The sequence below is a fragment of the Chelonia mydas genome, chromosome 1, assembly GCF_015237465.2.
Source record: "Chelonia mydas isolate rCheMyd1 chromosome 1, rCheMyd1.pri.v2, whole genome shotgun sequence".
Taxonomy (NCBI): Eukaryota; Metazoa; Chordata; order Testudines; family Cheloniidae; genus Chelonia; species Chelonia mydas.
In genome coordinates this window covers 263,606,820-263,629,721 of record NC_057849.1, presented here as the reverse complement: position 1 = coordinate 263,629,721, position 22,902 = coordinate 263,606,820, and the positions used below count along the sequence as shown (strand labels likewise).

Below are 22,902 nucleotides of genomic sequence, written 5' to 3'. Positions count from 1 at the left end.
ATCCCTATTGAAAATATTTGAAAAGATATTACTTCCTTCCTTGAGTTCGCTTCAAAAACAACAAATAGCTGGTTTTTTAAAAGATTTGTTCTTGTTCACATTTTTCAAATGGTAGCCTACAGCTCTTAAAACCTCGTTTGTGCAGTCTGGCTTTCCCAGGCAAGCTTTGTGATTCTGGGAAAAAGAGTGGGAAATTAGTAGATGAATTCAAGAGAAATTGTAAAAATATATTATCACCCTAAATTCATCCTTAAAGTAACACCATCTCTTCCTTGCTGATGTCTGTGAAAGATCAATCTGACATAAGTGCCTGAATTTCTCTTACCCACCTCGTGGAAATAATTTAAACCAAAAATGCAATTTGGGAGAGACGGTATGAAGAACACTCCCCATAGGCTCAAACTATGGAGATACAAGTCTGGTAAGAATTAAATTTAAGAACACTTGAAGCTAAATGATTATGTACGATAAAGATAAAGATGAATCATCCATATAGGAAATCACTTAGAATGTATGGAAGCAGAAGATTCTTGTAGTCTAGGAATACTGCTGCTGTGGCTGCTAGATAAACGAATCTAGATGAAAGATGAACAAGATTTCTTCAGGGAGAATCAGTAGTTTGGATTAAAAGACACTGAGCAAGAGCAAGGAACATTTTGTTATTAATCTACATGGAAAAGCATTTCCACTTGAAAGCATAGGTCATCATTTTAGACAAATTAGGCAATTTCAGAAGAATGTACTTAACCTTTTTCAGAAAGCCAGACTGAGTTCTAGAAAAGGTCTAAACATTCACCCAAGCTAGATAAAGTGAACCTAAATCTGGATATAGAATTTCACTTTGCTCATGGACTAGGAAATCTGAAAGATAAGAGCACAAACACTGGAAACTCCATTTTCAGGGCTACGTCTGACAAGCCGAGGTCAGGGCTGTTAAAACAACGTGAGCTCTGTCCTATCTCAGCATCCCCAGAAATTCACAATAGAGGAGAATTGGGAGGCTGTCATAAATCTTTGATCCCAATGTAGGAGAAGTGAATCTAACAGAGTCTAACTCACAGAGTCAGGGTCCCTGGAAAAGAGGATAGGGAAGGAAGTTGGAAGCCAGCATGAAGAAGTGAATCGTGTTTTTTTCCCTGTGATTTCAAAGATTAAACTATTTGAAGTAATTCTACTCCATGGTGCAAGGGAATGAGAGAGAATTTTGAAAAGGTTAAGGAAAGAATAACAGACACCATAGCAGGCATTAGGTCATAGCTGTTAAGTTGCATATCAAAATAGTTGCTTTGTGCCAGCAAGATGGAGTGAGGAACTAGAGTAGCTAAATGGGTTGGCCTCTGTTGCAGACAGAGACTCAAACTGCCCTCCTCTTTAGGCTTTCTTAGAATATCCATTTTGTTGGGTTAGTAACCCAAATGACAATTGCTCTGGGATTGCTAGAACTAATGTTGGAACCAGAATAAGAGCTGCTCTGTAGCAAGACAGTAAAATTCAGAGGTCTGACAGTTCTAACCTACTTCTGCTTTGCAAAAAAAAAAAAAAATCATTTGTCTTAGTGCTGAATAAGTCTGTCCCTTCAAATGGACAGAAATAGTTACTGACCTTTTTCTGTACCTGTTGTTCTTTGAGCTGTGGTGCACATGTCCATTCCACTGTAGGTGTGTGCATGCTTCAGGCACAGTTATTGGAGATTTTTGCCCTCAGCAGTACCCGTCAGGGCAGCATGGGTGTCCTCTGCTGTCTCGCTCCACTGCATGCAGATATAAAGCATGGAGCTATCACTGACCTTTCTCAGTTCCTTCTTACCAGAAAGACTCCGATAGAGGAAGGAGGGAACGATGTGGAATGGACATGTGCAACACATTTCAAAATGAACAATTCCAGAAAAAGGTTAGTAACTGTTTCTTCGTCTTTGAATGATTGCACATGTCCGTTCCTCCATAGGTGACTCACAAGTACTTTGAACTGGAGGCTGCTTCGGAGTCCACGTGAACAGGGACTGTAGTATCACCTGTCTAAATCTAGCATCATCTCTAGACTGATAAGAGATGGCCTAGTGAGAGGCAAACATATTGATCAATGAGTAGGTTGCTGCCTTACAACTATCCAAGATGAACACATGAGCCAGAAAGGCCATGGAAGCTGCCTACAACCCGGTCAAATTAGCCAACAATCTACCTGGTGGTGCAATACCAGCCAGTCAGTAGCAAGATGAATACATCTGGAAATCCAGGAAGAGATCCTTCTGATGGATACTGGATGGCCCTTTATTCTGTCCAAACCCTCAGTGAATAGCTGTGATGAAGACCTAAATGGCCTAGTCTGATCCAGGTAAAAAGTTAAAGTTCTTCTAACATCTAGAGTATGAAGTTTTTCTTTACTTTTACTCGAATGAGGCTTTGAAAAGGGAGTTGGCAAATATACATGCTTGGTTAATGTGAAAACTGGAATCCACTTTAGTTGGGAACTTTGGGTGAAGTAGAAAAAAATCTTCTCTAAAGAAGATCATATAAGGTTCTGATACTTAGGCTCACAATTTCCCTACTCTCCTGGCTAAGGTAATTGCAGCCAAGAAAGCCACCTTCATAGAAAAGTGTAACAAAGAACAGGCTGCTAGTGGCTCAAAAGGGGGGCCCTTCAACTTCACTAGAACTAAATTTAAGTTCCACGGGGAGATCAGACTGTGAACCTGTGGATATAATCTGTCCAAACCCTTCAGAAATCTGATGGTCATAGGGGTTGAAAAAAGCAATCAGTTATCCATGGGAGGGTAAAAAGCTGAAATAGCTGCCATCTGGACTCTGATGGAATTAACCGCTAACCTTCTTTTCAAAAACGAGACAATCCAATATACAATGAATAGGCGCTCTAGCTGGTGAAATGCCTTTCTGTGTGAACCAAATGGAGAATCTTTTCCATTTATCAAGTAGTTCTAGTTGAAGGCTCTCTACTGTGTAGAAGAACTTCCTGCACTCCCTTAGAGCAACCTCCTTCCAAGGGTTTCAGCCATAAAGAATCCATGATGTCAGGTGAAGAAACTCCAGGTTGGGATGAAGGAGGTGGCTGGGGTCCTGGGAGATCACATCTACATCTCATGGGAGTGACAGTGGAGGTCTGACAGATAGGGCTAACAGAGTCGAGAACTAATGCTGATGGGGCCACACTGGGGCTATTAGTATAAAGTGAGCATGATCATGTTTGACTTTGGCCAAGACCTTGGGTAGGAGTGGAATTGGAGGGAAGGCAGACAGCAGACTCTTCGACCAGGATAGGAGGAGGGCTGTGGCCTGCCCAGGAAAAAAACAAAAGTTGACATTTTTGTTTGTTGCAAATAAATCCATGTGGGGAGTCTCCCACAAACCTTTGATCTAGACAAGGTCTAAATTGTCTAAAGATCTAAAGGATCTAGAGATGGGGTAATAGAAGCTAGAGTGACTATCTGAAATTTTATTTTCTTAAGGAACTCATTTATGTGTTTTACATCTAAAATAGGCCTGATAACCCCTTACTTTGCTTTCAGGATTAGGAAATATCAGGAATAAAATCCCTTCCCCCTGAGCAAGATGGGAATTTCTTCTATGGCCCTCACAAGGAGAAAAGACTAGAGTCCTGAAGTAGTACATTCTTGTGAGTGTGTTCCTGAAAAGGGATAGGAAAGGGTGGTGAGAAGGAGGGATAGAAACAAATTGTAGGGTATGTCCCAGTGATGTAATGTGGGACCAAGCACTTAGAAAGTGGGACAGGTGATTGGAAAATATTGGGGTGGAGAAAGATGGTACTCTGGGGAGTGGCAGACTGCTCTCAACCAATGGGTAAAAATGTTTGTCAAGAGGATGAGTTTGTCGCATCATCAAGGATCTACAACCTATACTGAAGGATGACCCATCACTCTCACAGATCTTGGGAGACAGGCCAGTCCTCGCTTACAGACAGACCCCCAGCCTGAAGCAAATACTCACCAGCAACCATACACCACACAACAAAAACACTAAACCAGGAACCTATCCTTGCAACAAAGCCCGTTGCCAACTGTGTCCACATATCTATTCCGGGGACACCATCATAGGGCCTAATCACATCAGCCACACTATCAGAGGCTCGTTCACCTGCACATCTACCAATGTGATATACACCATCATGTGCCAGCAATGCCCCTCTGCAATGTACATTGGCCAAACTGGACAGTCTCTATGTAAAAGAATAAATGGAAGCAAATCAGATGTCAAGAATTATAACATTCAAAAACCAGTCGGAGAACACTTCAATCTCTTTGGTCACTCGATTACAGACCTAAAAGTGGGAATTCTTCAACAAAAGAACTTCAAAAACAGACTCCAATGAGAGACTGCTGAATTGGAATTAATATGCAAACTGGATACAATTAACTTAGGCTTGAATAAAGACTGGGAGTGGATGTGTCATTACACAAAGTAAAACTATTTCCCCTTGTTTATTTCCCCCCCTACTGTTCTTGTCAACTGCTGGAAATGGCCCATCTTGATTATTACTATAAAAGGTCCAACCCCGCCGCCACCCTGCTCTCCTGCTGGTAATAGCTCACCTTTCCTGATCACTCTTGCTACAGTCTGTACAGTTTCATGTTCTCTGTGTATATAAAATCTCCCCACTATATTTTCCACTGAATGCATCCGATGAAGTGAGCTGTAGCTCACGAAAGCTTATGCTCTAATAAATTTGTTAGTCTCTTAGGTGCCACAAGTACTCCTTTTCTTTTTACGGATACAGACTAACACAGCTGCTACTCTGAAACCTGTCTTTAGATGAACTGGCAGCTACAGAAGAGATGGAGGACCCTCTTGTAACTTTTGCCCCTCTTTCTGGACAGGTCTGGGTATGAGGCATGAAAAGTGGAAACTGTTGGGAGTGCTAGGGCAGAACAGCTTTTTTTGTTGTTGCTGGTGTATAATTCATCAGAAACTTAAGGATTGTTCTTGAATCCTTAAGACTACGTAGCCTCTCGTTAGTCTTTTCAGAAAGCAAGGAGCCTTCAAATGGGAAGTGTGTGATGGTTTGTCGCACCTCTGGGGAAGATTTGATGACTGCCACTGAGAGGAATGCCATATAGTGATGAGGAAGTCATAACTCAAGCCATAGCATCTGCCTCATCTAGACTTGCCTGTAAGGCTGTTCTGGCAACTAGCTTGCCCTCCTCCATCATAGCACTGAACTCTTGCTTTGCCTTGTCCAGAAGCCTGTCCTTAAATTTCAGGAACCCATCCCACCGGCTAAAATCATACTGACCCAGCAGAACATGATGGTTCACGATTCTAAGCTATAAATCTCATATGGAATAAGCTTCCTTCCAAAGAGGTCCAGCTTCTTTGCTCTTTTCCCTTTTGGCATTGAGACCTGGTGTCACTGTCTCTCTTTTTCATTAGCAGCTGAGACTACTAGGTAGAAAGGAGGAGATGGGTATAAAAAATGTTCAAACCGCTATGAAGGGACATTAAATCTTCTCTCCACCCTTTTTTGCAATAAGAGGCGTAGAAGATGAGGTCTGCCATAATGCCCTGTCAGGCTTCAGGATAGCCTCATTAATAGAGAGAGCTATCCTAGAGGGTCCTGCCCAGGCTAAAATGTCAATTAACCCGTGTGACTTTTTCTGCATCTCTCCTGGTTGGATATCCTGAGTTGCAGCCATCCTCCTAAACAAGCTCTGATGGGCTCTGTAATTGTCACGAGCAGGAGAGAGAGAAGCAAACTCTGTTATTACCACCTTGTCAGGAGATGAAGAAAAGAAAGCTAAGTTGAGGCCAAGCCTTCTCTGAGTCATCCACAGGAGAATCCAGAAGATGCAATTCCGTATGCACAGTACTGTTGCTGGTAATGGGGGTGGGCAGATAGTAACCCTGTTGTAGATACTCCTGACACCTAGCCGATGGAGTAAGACAAGAGGGGAGCAGAGATGCTCTAGACTGTGGAGGGAAGCCCCAGGTTCCAAAAGGGCCATTGATATGGAGGGTGGACAGTTAGGTATGGGCCCTTGGTCCTTGGAATGCTGAGGCTGTGGCTGGTACCACAGTGGGCAGGCACCCCACTGGGGCTGCTGAACATATCTGGGGTGAGACACATAAGAGCTGACCTCAGAATTTGGTGAGAAGTCCACTCCCTCAGACCAAGGGGGATCTGACTTTGTCAGTACAGGGGAGAGCAGTTCTGAGTATGAAAATGAAGTACTGGCAAGATCATTGCTGTTTTAGCAGCCTCCTGTACTGAATGGTGCATTGGGGCTGGAGCCAGAACCACTGAGGTGTGTATGCCAGATGCCAATACCAGGTGGGCGTGCTAAGTAGCTGGGGCGACCAGTATCAACAGGTTCGATAATTCTTGAGCTGCCTCAAAAGCCTTGGGAGTAGACAGCTCTAGAAAGGGCTCTTGGCTCTGTGGTAATGTTCTGTCAGCACTTCAGGAATTGGTTTCAGTGGAAGTTTCCTAGGCTCTGAAGTCAGCAACTCCTCTTGGCTTAAAGACTGTGCCTTGGAGTTTCTCTTCTTTGAGTGACTCCATGTCCTTGCCTCCACTCGGGGCTTTCACCAAATATTCTGAAGACTTACATAAGGCGTGAGTCCAGTGCTGATACTCAGATGGGAACTGGTGACTTCACACTACTAAATACTTATCTAAATTTACTCTTATATCTATACTATATCTATACTATGTACAAAGACTCTAAATTACACTAAAATTAACACTACAGGTACTATGTATACTAAATAGGGTAACAATTGCAAATGCAAGGATAGCGGCTCCAACAACCATCACTGGTGGTAGGAGGGAACTGAGAGGGTGATCGGGGTGGCTCTGCCCTTTGTACTTGTGTGCAGTGGCACAACGCAGCAGAGGGCTGCTCTGATGGGTATTGCTGAGTGAAAAATCTCCAACCGTGCATAAGGCGTGCACACACCTACAGTGGAATGGATGTGTGCAGTCACTCAAAGAAGCAAGTACTTGGCCAGTACCTCACGTGGAAGTTGAGGAATACAATCATGAGCGACATAAGATAACAGATGAGGCTACTGATCTCAGACTCATATCATACACTTAATATTATTGTTATGGAACAGAGGCAGAACCTAAAGACTCATGAATTTGAGCCTCGGGTTTAGAAACAGATGTTGATACAGAGGTCTGAAATAGAAGAGTAGGATGAAGAATGTTCACCTCTCAGAAAGCACCAAGGGTTCCCATAGACTTAAAGGAATGAAGCACTAAGTGAGAACTCAAAGATACTTTACACAGAGCCAAGGAGGGGTTCAGATTCAAAGACTCCACTGGATACACTTGGAGACAACATTAAGTGGTGCTCAGATCTGCAGTCTCTAATATATTTGTTATTGGATATTTGTGCTGGGCTCAATGAAGTGCTTCTTCTTGATATCATGCTTCTGGAACTTCACAATTGAGGACAGCACAACTGAGAATATTTTGAATTGATTTTAGAGCTTCAGATCTGATTCTTTGCTCTCTTTCAAGTACTTGGGCTTTGACTTATTAAAACAGAAGCTATAGTTCCAGAATTATAGGATTCTGCTTTTACAGTTTCTTTCATTAAGAAAATTTTTATTATAAATTCCTGGTTTGTATGGCCCAAGGTGAAGCCAGTATATACTAAACAACTGCTTGTGGTGGAACTTTCTTAGAAGCAATTCAAACAGCAGACATGTTGGTCTGAGATGAACATCTTTTTTTAGCAGGATGCACAATGCCTGAAACCCAATATTTGTGTTGATTTCTGAGAGAAAAGATCGGAAATGACAACTGCACACAACAGTAGATACTTACCTAAATTACAAGTTTGCTAACTGAATTATATTTTTATACAGTTGTTAATAGGCTAACCTACAATAATTAACAAGAAAAGAACAAAAGAGAAAAGAAATTAGTAAAATATACATTGAATAGACGGAGATGACACTTCTGAGCCTCTGCTGCTTATGGCAGAAGGTTAGGACCAGAGAACTGTTAGGGTAAGAAATCTTGTATAACTTAATCTGCAGTGTTCAGTTTGGTGGGTAAGAGGTGGGTAGCTACAAGAGTTATTGCTTTTCAAATAATTCTAGAGCTGATGGCATCAAGGATGGTGTCTGCCAAAGTGGGAATGAGCAGGGACAATTCTCAAAGGAGATATAAGGTTAATCTTTAACAATTGTAGGGTCCTATTCTGATTTGACGTACACCAGTTTTACAGTAGTGCAACTCTACCGACTTCAGTGTAGTTACTCCTCATTTACATTAGTCTAAGTGAGATCAGAGTCAGGCCAGAAGCCTTTAATGAGGTTTAAAGAGCCACTGGGGGGAGCTACAGGGTAATTTGTTGCCAATTGATTTTGGCAAAGTGTTCAGAGTGCATAATTATTTTAGAATAGGTAGTATGGGAGCCCTGTGAAACAAAGTTCTCCACCTATTACCTTGTTCAGCTCAGTGCTGGTGATTTGTCTGTGTAAACTTCTGAACCTAAAGTTTTTCAGATTTTATTTCACTGACTCTGCCTCAGTCTTCACAGTTATACTTTAAAAAAAGGTCACATTTAGAGCTAGGATCTGGACATCAGCCTCTAAACTGTCTTCAGGTATGTTCATACAATACCCATTGAATTCAACGGGCATTATGCATGTGTAGAACATCTGGGGAGAAATTGGTCCTTACATCAATCCATTTTCATGTTAATAAATGCGTGTAATGGGATTTTCATGGAACCATTGTGAGGAGAAGAAATTGTATCACATAATAATTTTATCCTTCAATTTATGAATTCTCTTTTTTCAAGTCCCTGTTCTGGGCTGCATCTGAGCTGTGCTCTGTGCGGCTCAGGGGATAGTGGAAGATGGCTTTATACCATCTTTATGCCCTCCCTTTCCGCAACCCTGGGGTTCATTGAGTTTTCCCCAGCATAAGTTAGAGCAGCTACTCTAACTTATGCCTGGCTGCCTATGGTCCTCAAGGGACTGTTCTGGCAGTCAGGGGTTATGGGGCATAGAAGCACTATGGCAATGCCCTCTTCACCAGGGAGAGGAGTACCTCTCTTTCTGTGGGGAGGGCAGAAAGCAAGTGACATAAGTGGTCTTTGCCATCCAGGGAACCCCCTACAGGCCAGTTCAGCTGTCTGTATGGATACTTGGAGCAGTTGTAGCATCCATCTTTTACAAATAGACAACAATTCGGTTGCAGATACCTTAGCCTCTGTGGAAGTTATATATGATAATGTGCTGTCAAGTTAGTTATTATAACAGTGCAAAATTGGACTTGGTCCTCGGCCAATATATAACAACTTTACAGTTACTTCCAGGTATTTGTGCATCACCAAATCTATCTTAACTGAGAGATAAGAAAACAAGTTACAATCAGAAGTGAAGAGTTAAAATATTTTGTTCCTTAAACATAGTTTCTTGAGTACATTCAAGAGTTGTTTTAGCTATGCTTCATTTAGCCGGAGTATATGAAAAAATAAAATTATAAGCAACCTTATTGCAAGTATTGTTGCTATACTCTTCTCAGTCAAACTGGAGACAATATGTTTTATAGTTATCACCTTTGTTTTCATATACTTTTGGGAAAAATGTACTTTAAAAGAGTTGTTAGTCTCCCTGAAGCCAAAGACATATCATACTAATTTAGTTACATGACTAAGAGAAGTAAATGTAAATGAAAATTGGAGGTATATAAGCTGTAATGCAGTGGTTCTCAAATTTTTGCATTGGTGACCCTTTTCACACAGCAAACCTCTGAGTGCGACCACCCTTATAAATTTAAAGCACCTTTTTTTATATTTAACACTATTATAAATGCTGGAGGCGAAGCGTGGTTTGGGGATGGAGGCTGACGGCTCATGATCCCCCCATAATAACCTCATGATCCCCTGAGGGGTCCCGACCCCCAGTTTGAGAACCCCTGCTGTAATCTTTAACAATAAATAAGAGATAGGAACAGTATAAGAATATCAATTTATATTGCTATTTCTTTTCGTATTATCTCTGATTTATAATGGGACACATCGAAGGGTATTTAAAAGTATGTTCGTAGCAGAATTGCTTTTAATTCTACAAATAGATCAACTTACATTAACTAATTCGCTCTCCCAGATTTTTTTCACAAGGTCCATCGATGTATAGCCATTAATGAGAAAGGATTTGGTATAGTCACCCAGTTCAATGGAGTCCAGCCACTCTGCCACAGAGGTGGGGTTGTAGCCATCATTACCAATCTGCTTCATCTGAAATATACAAATGACTAAGTATTACTAGAAATATTATTAAGCACCTTTTATGACAACAATAAAATGTGTTAAGTTCTTTGGGTCAGAGTTATCTTCATTTGACCAATAGGTAGGTAGAATCAGAGGCTTAAGTAGGGAAAGAATAAGTTAAAAATTACTTAGACAAGTTAGATGTCTTCAAGTCACCAGGGCCTGATGAAATACATCCTAGAATACTCCAGGAGCTGACTGGTCTGAGCCATTAGTGATTATCTTTGAAAAGTAATGGAAGATGGGAGAGAGTCCAGAGGACTGGAAAAGGGCAAATATAGTGCCAATCTATAAAAAGGGAAATAAGAACAACCAGGGAATTACAGACCAGTCAGTTTAACTTCAGTACCCAGAAAGATAATGGAGTAAATAATTAAGCAATCAGTTTGCACCTAGAAGATAAGAAGGTGATAAATGAGAGTAGTTCACTGTAAAGCTGTAAGGGCATATTGACTGGGGTCCTACAGGGATCAGTTCCAGGTCCAGTTCTGTTCAATATCTTCATCAATGACTTAGATAATGGCATAGAGATACACTCAAAAAATTTGCAGACGATAGCAAGTTGGGAAGGATTGCAAGTGCTTTGGAGGGAAAGGATTAAAATTCAAAATGATCCGGACAAACTGGAGAAATGGTCTGAAGTAAATAGGATGAAATTCAATAGGGACAAATGCAAAGTACTCCACTTAGGAAGGAAGAATCAGTTGCACATACAAAATGGGAAATGACTGCCTAGAAAGGAGTACTGCAGAAAGGGATCTGGGGGACATAGCGGATCACAAGCTAAATATGAGTCAACGGTGTAACACTGTTGCAAAAAAAGCAAACATAATTCTGGGATGTATTAGCAGGAGTGTTGTAAGCAAGACACGAGAAGTGAATCTTCCATTCTACTTCTGCTGATTAGGCCTCAACTGGAGTATTGTGTCCAGTTCTGGGTGCCACATTTCAGTAAAGATGTGGACAAACTGGAGAAAGTCTAGAGAAGAGCAAGAAAAATGATTAAAGGTCTAGAAAACATGACCTATAAGGGAAGATTGAAAAAATTGGGTTTGTTTAGTCTGGAGAAGAGAAGACTGAGAGGGGACACAATAACAGTTTTCATGTACATAAAAGATTGTTACAAGGAGGAGGGAGAAGAATTGTTCTCCGTAACCTCTGAGGATAGAACAATAAGCAATGGGCTTAAACTGAAGCAAGGGAGGTTTAGGTTGGACATTAGGAAAAACTTCCTAACTCTCAGGGTAGTAAAGCACTGGAATAAATTGCCTAGGAAAGTTGTGGAATCCCCATCATTCGAGATTTTTAAGAGCAGGTTAGACAAACACTTGGCAGGGATAGTCTAGTTAATACTTAGTCCTGCCTTGAGGGCAGAGGACTGGACTAGATGACCTCTCAAGGTCCCTTCCAGTGTTATGATCCTATGAATATTCCTTTAATGATTAGTACAATATGAAAAAACATAGAAGTATTAGGATTTTGATTTTACTTTTCTAAATTCTGCTCAGCTACAAATAAGTAAAGACCTGTGACTTCTCTTTCTGAATTGCCCTCAATGACACAAGTGAAGATTTTCAAGTTAGCTATTAATGATAAAATTTGAAAGAATAAAATTGTAAAACCTCTGCATGTTCAGCTGTTGATGACATACCATTCATATGAATATATAAAGCAATATATAATAGTACTGGTAGGGCTGTCAAGTGATTAAAAAAATTAATCGCGATTAAACGCACTGTTAAACAATAATGGAATACCATTTATTTACATATTTTCGGATGTTTTCTACATTTTCAAATATATTGATTTCAATTTCAACACAGAATACAAAGTGTACAGTGCTCACTTTATATTTATTTTTTATTACAAATATTTGCACTGTAAAAAAACAAAAGAAATAGTATATTTCAATTCACCGAATACAAGTTGTGATAAATGAAGTGTGTGTGGTGGGCGGGGGAGGGGGGTGAGGAGAGGAGTAGCTTCCTTTGATGGACAGCCACCCAGCCAGTTAGCTGTAAAATCCCTCTTGGTAGCTGTTCTCTGCTTGCTTTACCTGTAAAGGGTTAAAAGTCCCCCAGGTAAAGAAAAGGAAGTGGGCACCTGACCAAAAGAGTCAATGGGAAGGTAGAACTTTTTAAAATTGGGAAAGGAACTTGCCCTTTGTCTGTTGTTCTCTGGAGAAGGAGACATGGTGCAGCAATGCTATAAGCAGGAATGCTGTGTAAAGTTTGAACCAGATATGAAAACCATCAGATCATATCTAGAACTACTTTTAACAACCCAAATATGTAAGTAAATTAAGAATGTTTAGGAAGACGCGATTAGATTTATTTCTGTTTATTTTTTTAAGGCTTCTGGACTCCTCTGTGCTAACCCCAGATGCTTTTGTTTGCTTGTAACCTTTAAACTAACCCCCAAGAAAGCTATTTTAGAATTGCTCTTTTAAAATCTAGCAAAAGCCTAAGTTCCAGATGTATTTTCTTCCTTTTTGTTTTTAATAAAATTTACCCTTTTTAAGAACAGGATTGGATTTTTGGTGTCCTAAGAGGTTTGTGCATATGCTGTTTCATTAGCTGGTGGCAACAGCTAATTTCCTTTGTTTTCTTTCTCAGCTCTTCCCCGGGGGGTGGTGGTGAAAGGGCTTGAGGGTACCCCACCAGGGAGGAATTCCCAAGTGCTCCTTCCTGGGTCCAAGAGTTTTTTTTTGTTTTTTTTTGCATTTGGATGGTGGCAGTGTTTACCAAGCCCAGGTCAGAGAAAAGCTGTAACCTTGGGAGTTTAATACAAGCTTGGAGTGGCTAGTATTAATTTTTAGAATCCTTGCGGGCCCCCACCTTCTGCACTCGGAGTGACAGAGTGGGGATTCAGCCTTGACACAAGTACTGTAGTGCAATCTTTTTATAATGAAAGTCGAACTTACAAATATAGAATTATGTACAAAAAATAACTGCATTCAAAAATAAAACAATGTAAAATTTTAGCGCCTGCAAGTCCACTCAAGTCCTACTTCTTGTTCAGCCAATCGCTCAGACAAACAAGTTTGTTTACATGTGCATAATGCTGCACGCTTCTTGTTTACAGTGTCACCTGAAAGTGAGAACAGGCATTCTCATGGCACTGTTGTAGCTGGCGTCACAAGATATTTATGTGCCATATGCGCTAAAGATTCATATGTCCCTTCATTCTTCAACCACAATTCCAGGGGACTCACATCCATGCTGATGACAGGTTGTCAAGGTTCCTCCCCCACTCTGAACTCTAGGGTACAGATGTGGGGACCTGCATGAAAACCTCCTAAGCTTACTTTCACCAGCTTAGGTTAAAACTTTCCCAAGGTACAAATTAATTTTATCCTTTGCCCCTGGATCCACTGCCACCACCAAACTTTAACTGGGTTTACTGGGAAACGTAGTTTGGACACGTCTTTCCCCCCAAAATCCTCCCAACCCTTGCATCCCACTTCCTGGGGAAGGTTTGGTAAAAATCCTCATCAATTTGCATAGGTGACCACAGACCCAAACCCTTGGATCTTAGAACAATGAAAAAGCATTCAGTTTTCTTACAAGAAGACTTTTAATAGAAGTAAAGGAATCACCTCTGTAAAATCAGGATGGTAGATACCTGACAGGGTAATTAGATTCAAAACATAGAGAATTTCTCTAGGCAAAACCTTAAGTTACAAAAAAGGTACACAGACAGGAATAGTCATTCTATTCAGCACAGTTCTTTTCTCAGCCATTTAAAGAAATCATAATCGAACACATACCTAGTTAGATTACTTACTAAAAGTTCTAAGACTCCATTCCTGTTCTATCCCTGGCAAAAGCAGCATACAGACAGACACAGACCCTTTGTTTCTCTCCCTCCTCCCAGCTCTTGAAAGTATCTTGTCTTCTCATTGGTCATTTTGGTCAGGTGCCAGCGAGGTTATCTTTAGCTTCTTAACCCTTTACAGGTGAGAGGATTTTTCCTCTGGCCAGGAGGGATTTTAAAGGGGTTTACCCTTCCCTTTATATTTATGACACAGGTTCTGCTCAATAACAATGCAAAGCAGCTTTCTTTTTTGGTGGTTTGGGTTCTGTAGTTTCTGCATCAGAGTGTTGCTCTTTTAAGACTTCTGAGAGCATGCTCCACATCTCATGCCTCTCAGATTTTGGAAGGCACTACAGATTCTTAAAGTTTGGATCAAGTGATGCAGCTATCTTTAGAAATCTCACATTGGTACATCCTCCGAAATTGCTCTACATGAAATATATGGCAGAATGCTGGTAAAACAGAGCAGGGGACATACAATTCTCCCCCAAGGAGTTCAATCACAAATTTAATTAATGTATCTTTTTTAATAAGCGTCATCAGCATGGAAGCATGTCCTCTGGAATGGTGGGTGAAGCATGAAGGGGCATGTGAATGTTTAGCATATCTGGCACGTAAATACCTTGCAATGTCAGCTACAAATGTGCCATGCAAATGCCTGTTCTCACTTTCTGGTGACATTGTAAATAAGAAGGGGGCAACATTATCTCCTGTAAATGTAAGCAAACTTGTTGGTTTAGCGATTGGCTGAAGAAAAAGTAGGACTGAGTGGACTTGTAGGCTCTGAAGTTTTACATTGGTTTGTTTTTGAGTGCAGTTATGTAACAAAAAAAATTCTACATCTGTAAGTTGCACTTTCACGACAAAGAGATTGCACTGCAGGACTTGCATGATGTGAATTTAAAAATACTATTTCTTTTGTTTATAATTTTTACAGTACAAATATTTATAATAAAAAATAATATAAACTTTGATTTCAGTTACAACACAGAATACAATATATATGAAAATGTAGGAAAAACATCCAAAATATTTAATAAATTTCAATTGGTATTCTATTGTTTAAAAGTGCGATTAAAACTGCAATTAATCTTGATTAATTTTTTTAGTTAATCATCTGAGTTAACTACAATGAATCGACAGCCATAAGTACTGGATCAAACTGCATATGCCAGAAGAATGAACTACAGAATAGCATCAATGTGCAATAATATTATAAGTATCACATCGCTGAACAAAAGTGTAACTATTGCTAACTTAGTCATATATTACAGTAGTAAATTTTAAAGAAGATTTAGGAGGTTTAGAAGGCCTTATATTTTGCACAGAATTTATGATATGTTTGAAACTTTAATACAGTGAGTGCTGGCAGCTAGTCTCCTACTTTCCTCTGCTATACACATTTTTACTTTAAGGGAACAAAACAAGTATGACAGGAGCATAATGCTTTTGAGCTTAAGTTTTAAGTGAATGACAACGTAATTTCAAAAGTAGAGAGTGCTGAACTTAAAATCTTGCCTGAACCAATTGTATTTCTTTACAGTTTATTTGAAATGTAATTTGAATTCAAGGCAGTAGAAAAAATTTAGTTTGCTTTTGAAAGCTGGAGTAGTGTTCACCGAAATATACAATGCTGTCACTTCAAATACTTGGCAGACATCTAGCACATCATGATCTTGATCTTATTTTGTTGCACTTTCCTGGAGGAACAGGCAAAACTAGGCACACTTCGGGGGCGTGGGTGTCTGTCACTCTGTTCTCTGGCTCTTTGTTGCACGTGCTGGATACAAAACTTTATACGATGAATGTGAGATTGTTGTCTTAGATCATAAAACAGGGACTGGCAGGTTTCCCCAGAGCTTGGGACCGCGGAAGCTCTGAGAGCTCTGATTCTGAGGCAGTCCACCTGGAGGCTGGTGCCCGACCAGGGCACCCAGTGTCCCCAGGTTCTGGGGAAGCTGCCCTGGAGCCAGGTTGTAGGTTAAGGGCTGAAAACCAGTCTTCCAGTGCTGGGATTATTGACGTCAGTGTGACCATTTTGAATTTGTGGGTATGAACAAATTTGTTGAGTTTCCTGAGATCTAAGATAGGTCTCCATCCTCCGTTTTTCTTTTGTGTTAGAAAGTAGTGGGAGTAGAACCCTTTCCCTCTGTGCTCTGTTGGAACCTGTTCTATGGCACCTAGCTGTACAAGAGGGTTTATTTCTTGTCTCAGAAGATGCTCGTGAGAAGGAACCCTGAAGAGGGATGAGGAAGTGGTATGGGTAGGGGGGATGGAGGTTAAAAAGGATAGTATATCTTGATATTATTTCCAGCACCCAACTGTCTGTGGTGATGGATGCCCATGCTAGGTAAAATGGTTGAAGTCGGAGGCCCAAAGTTTGGGTATTCGATATAATTTGCTCTGGAAGTCGTGGGAGGTCGACCCTCAACCAATCATTGGTTCAGGTTGTCATGATTCCTATTATACTGTTGGAATCATCTGCAACTATTTGGGGGTGTATATATACCCAAAGTATGGAGTGTGGCAGAGGAGTCCTTCATTGAGTGCAGGACATCATCTGTTTTTGATTAAAATAATTTCTCCCTGTCCAACGGGAGATCCTCTACTTTGGTTTGCAGTTCCCGTGGGATTCCTGAGGCTTGCAGCCAGGAGGCTTGCAGCCGGGAGGCTCTCCTCATGACTACGGAAGTAGCTATTGTACGGAGTGGTGTGTCTGCTGTATCAAGGAAAACTTGTAGTGCTGTTCAGGCTACTAGTTGTCCCTCCATCATGATGGCTTGGAAGGAACTGCTCCTTCTTTTCCTCCGAAATATTTGGTAGGAACTCGTTGGGTTTTGGTGGTAGTTGTGGTCATACTTCGCCAATAGGGCGGTATAGTTCACCGTGCAGAACTGGAGTGTCACTGACGAGTATACTTTTCAGCCCAAAAGATCTAATCTCATGACGTCTTTGTCTTGAGGTGTGTTCTTAAATTGGGGCTGTTTCCCCTTCTGATTTACGGCATCCGCCACCAATGAATTTGGTTGTGGGTGGGAGATTAAAAAGTCCATACCTTTGTGGGGGACTGTAGAGGGGCTTAGCCCGGCTCGTCCCTCTTCAGGGTGGCGGGGGACCACACCGCCTCGTTATGTCCTCACGGTTGCTGTAATGGAATCAGTCCAGTTCCAGGAGCGACAAGACAAAACAATGTGCTCAATCAAGGGCGGTGAGTGCCAGTGGGCAGTGGCTAGTGGCTCAGGTCCTCAGGCTGCACTGAGCAACAGTTCTACAATTACCAAGCCCAGGCCCTGGGTCAGGGCAGGGCAGCAATGAGTCTAAGGCTCTGGCCCTTAGGCAGGGGCTGAGCTCAGCCAGGTTAACAACAAGCCCAGGCTTTTGGCTCCAAAGGGCCAGGGAGTTAGGGGAGACTGCCACCCAACTTGTGGGTGGCAGGGGGGACGCAGGTCCACCCACTCCACTGCATCCCAGCCCAGGGCCCTAGCAGCGGCAGAAGGCCTGCTGCTGCATAAGTGGGGATCCTGGCCGCAACACATTGACATTGGCACTGGCAGTGCTGCAGCCAGACTAGGGTCGGCTGCCCTCCGGTACTTCAGAACTCCCCCTCTAGAGGTACCTGGGTCAGGATGGTGTCCTCCGGGGGGTCAAACACCATGGGGTCCTCAGGATAATTGGTGAGGGGTAGGCTTGACAGCTCCTCTGGGCTCTGGTCAGCGTCAGGCATTGGTCGGGCGGGCCAGTCTTTGGGTCCACTGCAGGTTGCTGGGGTCTCCCAGCTGGGAGCTAGGCCGGAGGCATCTGGTCTCTCCAGTGGCTGCACTCCAAGTGAGCTCTGGCTCCATGCTTTTCTACTTCCTGTCCTGTGCCTGACCCTCTGAAGGCGGGCTTGGAGCTCTCTGGCCCCGCCCAGTTTTGTGTCTGGAAGGGCTTGTCCCTCTCCGGGATGGCGGGGGACCACACCACCTCGTTATATCCTCCCCTCAAGTCTGGCTCCTGCCTGTCGGTGCCAGACTCTTCCAGACCTCCCAGGCAGGACAGAAAGTCCGCATTCGCGTAGTCCTTACCTGCCCTATGGTGAACAGTAAAAGCATAGGGCTGTAGCGCCAGGTACCAGTGCATTATTCTTGCATTATTATTTTTCATTTTGGCCAGCCACTGGAGCGAGGCGTGGTTGGTGACCAATGTGAAGGGGTCCCCAAGGAAGGTAGTAACAAAGGGCGTCACAAGGCCATTTCACTGCAAGACCCTCCTTCTCTACAACCGGTAGTTCTTCTCCCGTGGAAACAACTTCCAGCTAAAATACAAGACCGGGTATTCTTCTCCATTGATCCCCTGGGACAGGACGGCCCCAAGTCCTACCTCCAAGTCCTACCTGTCCGGAGGATGAACTCCCGGTCAAAGTCTGGGCTATATAGGACAGGTTCACGGCAGAGACTCTCTTTGAGTGTCTAAAAGGCATCTTCACACTCCAGGGTCCAAACCACATGCCGGGGGCTGTCTTTGGTCAAAGCCCGGTCAAGGGGTCTGTGATGGATGCGAATCGGGGAATAAAACGCTGATAGTAGCTGGCAAGTCCCAGGAACTGGCGCACTTGGCACTTCATGGTGGGTGGCGGGCAGGCCGCCAAGGCCTGAACCTTTCCCACGAAGGGCTTCACTTGTCCTCTCCCTATAGCGTGCCCGAGATATGTGGTCTCTTGCCATCCAGTACGGCATTTTTTTGGATTGGCTGTCACCCCGGCTGCCTGCAGGGACCTCAGGATCACAGCTACCCGCTCTAGGTGGTCCTTCCAATGGCGGCTGTAAACAACCACATCATCCAGGTATGCTGCAGCATAGTGTCGGTGGGGTTGGAGAATGCAGTCCATCAGCCATTGAAACACTGCCAGTGCCCCATGGAGGCCGAAGGACACCTAAGTAAATTGATACCGGCCCATTGGGGTAGCAAAAGTGATGTTTTCCCTGGAGGCTGGGTTGAGGGGGATCTGCCAGTACCCTTCACTCAGATCGAGTGTGGTGAGGAAGCAGGCCTCCCTTAGATGGCCCAGAAGTTCATCTACACAGGACATCAGATATGCATTGAATTTTGAAATGGCATTGACACGTTGGAAGTTGATACAGAAGCGCCGTGTTCCATCGGGCTTGGATACCAGCACTACTGGGCTGCGCCATTCGCTTTGTGATGGTTCAGTGATTCCCAGGTATAACAGGTTCAACGACTTGCTGCATGCGGTATGGCAAGGGCCTGGTTGGCTCACGGATCACCACCCCAAGTTCCGTCTGAATGGTATGAACAACTAGGATTCTGTAGCCCGGTTGGACTGTGAAGGTTCACGGGAACACCTGCAGGAGGCACTGGGTCTGCTTACGTTGCCCCTCGGTATGTGTCTCCCTGAGCTGGGGTCCCACAGGGTCCTCTGTCAGGAGTACACGGGGGCCAGCTCTGGCTCCAGTGGGTAAGGGTTAATTAATAGCCCCTCTCACTCCCGTCAGGGCTTCAGAAGGTTGACATGATATAGTTGAGTTTCCTTGTGCCAGTCGGGCTGGTTGACCTCAAAGGTGACGGGCCTGACCTTTCGGACCACCTCATAGGGCCCTTGCCAACAGGCCAGTAGCTTTGACTCGCTCAAGGAGGAGGAGGAGCAGGACCCAATTGCCGGGTTTGAAGCCGCGGAGCCAGGTGTCCCCGTTATAGGCTTGGGCCTAAGCTTCCTGCGTGACCTTCAAGTTTTTCCAAGCCAGGGCTCTTGCTTGAGAGAAGCGTTCCTGGAGCTGGAGGACGTACTTCAGGAGGCCCTGGGTCAGTGATGGGGCTTGCTCCCATGTCTCTCGCATGAGGTTCAGCAGCCCCCGCGGGCAACATCCATACAATAGCTCAAAAAATTTTGTGGAGGATTGGGGACCTCACAGACTGCCAGAAGCAAGGGCAGGAGTAGCTGATCCCACCAGCGTAGGTCTTCTGGGGGAAACTTGCACAGTATTTCCTTCAGGGTGTGGCTAAACCGTTCAACCAAGCCGTCGGTTTGCAGGTGGTAGATGGAGATGCACAGCTGCTTAATCCCCAGGAGCTCGCAAACCTACCGTAGCAGCTGGGAGGTGAAGTTGGTGCCCTAGTCAATGAGGATTTCCTGGGGCATGCCCACATGAGTGATGACCTTCATGAGTTCATCAGCGATGGTTTGGGTGGTAATGCTCCAGGGCTGTACTGCTCCTGGGAAATGGGTGGCATAGTTCATGATGACCAGCACATACTGAAATCCATCAGTGCTTTTCGGAAGGGGGCCCACCAAGTCCATGGCCACTTGATTGAATGGCATTTCTACAATGGGCATGGGGATCAACAAGGCCTTGGGCCTCCATGGGGGGGCAGCTGGCTGACATTCTGGACAGGAACTGCAATAGTTCCTCACCTCCTGGTGCACACCGGGCCAGAAGAATCACGTCAGAATTCAGGTGAGAGACTTTTCCTGGCCCAAGTGCCCTGCAACCAGGATGTCGTGGGCGAGTTTCATTACAGCTTGTCGTTGACATCGAGGCACAAGCAGTTGGGTCTGGAGCTCTCCAGTGTGGGGGTCTCATTCTGCCCGATAGAGATGGTTGCAATGCAACTCAAAATGGGGCCACAGCTTTGCCCGGTACGGATCGATCAGGGTCCCATCGACGGCCGCTAGCCACTCATACACTTGACTGAGGGTGGGGTCCTCCGTTTGGTCCCGGAAAAAGTCGGTGTTAAGCATGGATTCAATGGCGGGCCCTGGCGGGGGGTCCTTGGACTCTCCTCCCTGTCCGTTGGGGTCTGGTTCCTCCCCCTCCTTGAAGTGGGTCTCAGGGCAGCCCCCTTCCAGTGCTGGGGTGACTTCAGGGCCTTTCTCGGCATTTGAGCAAAGGACCTCTGGGAATTCGGACCAATCATGTCCCAGGATCACTGGGTAGGCTAATCGAGGAGCCAGGGCAACCACCATTAGCCATGTGACCCCATCCACAGTTAGCCGGACTCGGGCACTGGGGTAGGGCCGTACATCACCATGGATGTATTGCAGTCAGATCATCCCCAGGTGCAGGTCAGCTAGGAGGCCTAAACTTTGGCAGATTAGTGTCTGGCCTCAGCCTGAATCAATCAGGGCCAGGGTCGGGCAATCTCCGACAACTACTAGCACCATAATCTTGGTGGCCTGCGGCCCGTTGGGCGCAGGTTTCTCCAGCGCATACATGACTGAAGCTGCTGTCCATCTTGGTGCAGTCCCATTGCAGGGGTCTGTATTTCCCGCAGGAGAAACATAGTCTGATCTTTGGATCCCCAGGCCAGGTGGACGCTCCCACTGGGCTCCTTTGGGGGCTTCAATTGGTCCCCCTGGGGGCGCTGGGGCTTGTTGAACTGGCACCTTGGGATGTCTATACTGGGGCTCCTGGCCCTGTAAAGGGTTCTCCAGTTCTGTTCAGGTGCTCCCCTTCTTCTCTAGGTTAGGGTGCTTGGGCCCTGGAGGATGGGCTCGAACAGCTGGTCCCCCCGGGCCTTCATCTGCTAAGAAAACCTCCATCACAGTGACGGCAGCAGCCAGCATCGCAGGCCGATGGCAGAGGACCCAGGTACTTCCTCGCGGCGGAAGGATGTGGATGAATTGTTCCAGAATAACTTGCTCAGTGAGGTTGTCTAGGGTTTGCCTCTCGGGCTGTAGCCACCACTTGCATGCCTCCCTCAGCTCCTGGGCCACCAACCAGGGTCGGGTGCCCACAGGGTATGTCAGACGCCGGAACTGCTGCCAGAAGGTTTCCAGGCTGACGTCCAAGGCATCTAGGATTGCCGCCTTTACCCAGGTGTAGTCCTGTGCCTCCTCCATTGATAGCCCTCGGTACACGGTTTGGGCAGTCCCGATCAGCTACGGGGCCAGGAGGGTGGCCCATTGGTCTCGGACCCACCCTGCAACTAATGCCACCTTTTCAAAGGTCATGGGGAAGGCCTCGGGGTCATTGCTGGAGCCCATCTTGGTCAGCTGGATCGGCAGGGCTATACTGGATGGCCCAGTGGCGTCTCCCAGCTGGTGTTCCGTAGGAGGGGGGAGCAGAGTCGCCAACTGCTGCAGGCATTGTTGCTGGTGGTTCCAGTTCTGGTGTCCCAGCTCCAATATCAGCTATTGCTGCTGTGTCCCTAACTGCTGGACCAGCTACTGCTGCTGTTTGAGCTGGGCTGCTTCCTGCTGCTGGCTCTTGGCCAGGAACTTAATGAGCTTGTCCATGTCCATGGTCGTCCTGGGCACGTTCCTCTTCAGACCCCCTCTCACAGGGATCAGGGGACCATTGCCCATATTCTCCATCACATGTAGAGGGGCTTAGCAGGGCTCGTCCCTCTCCGGGGTGGCGGGGGACCACACTGCCTCATTATGTCCTCACGGTTGCTGGTGTGGAATCAGTCTGGTCGCGGGAGTCTCTCACAGGGGTGACCAGGAAGATGCCACAAAACAATTATTCATGCCCAATCATGTATTGGCAGCTCCTCCAGGTAACTGGCGACGGGTGGGCTTGGCAGCTCTTCAGGTGTTGGTCGGGCGGGCCAGTCTTTGGCTCCGCCGCCAGTTGCCGGGGTCTCCCAGCTGGGAGCTAGGCTGGAGGCATCTGGCCTCTCCAGCGGCTGTGCCCCGAGTGAACTCTGTCCCCATGCTTTTCTACTTCCTGTCCTGCGCCTGACCCTCTGGGAGGTGGGCTCGTAGCTCTCTGGCCCCACCCACTCTGGTGTCTGGGGCAGTGGAGGACCACACCGCCTCGTTACAGGGACATACATTTTCTGTCAGCTCTTTTGCTCATAGGTGGTATGGTGGCTGGTGTTTG

At 44.9% G+C, this 22,902-nt stretch overlaps 1 protein-coding gene across 7 annotated transcripts in view; it reads right to left on the bottom strand.

Annotated features, from left to right (window-relative positions):
* Positions 1-22,902, bottom strand: part of ANKS1B (ankyrin repeat and sterile alpha motif domain containing 1B) — a 736,839-nt gene that overhangs the window by 240,821 nt on the left and 473,116 nt on the right. For all 7 annotated transcript variants that reach the window (XM_043545507.1, XM_043545504.1, XM_043545515.1 and 4 more), the window contains one exon: positions 10,079-10,231. In XM_043545507.1, the coding sequence (XP_043401442.1) occupies positions 10,079-10,231 (153 nt within the window). The remainder of the gene's footprint in view (positions 1-10,078; positions 10,232-22,902) is intronic.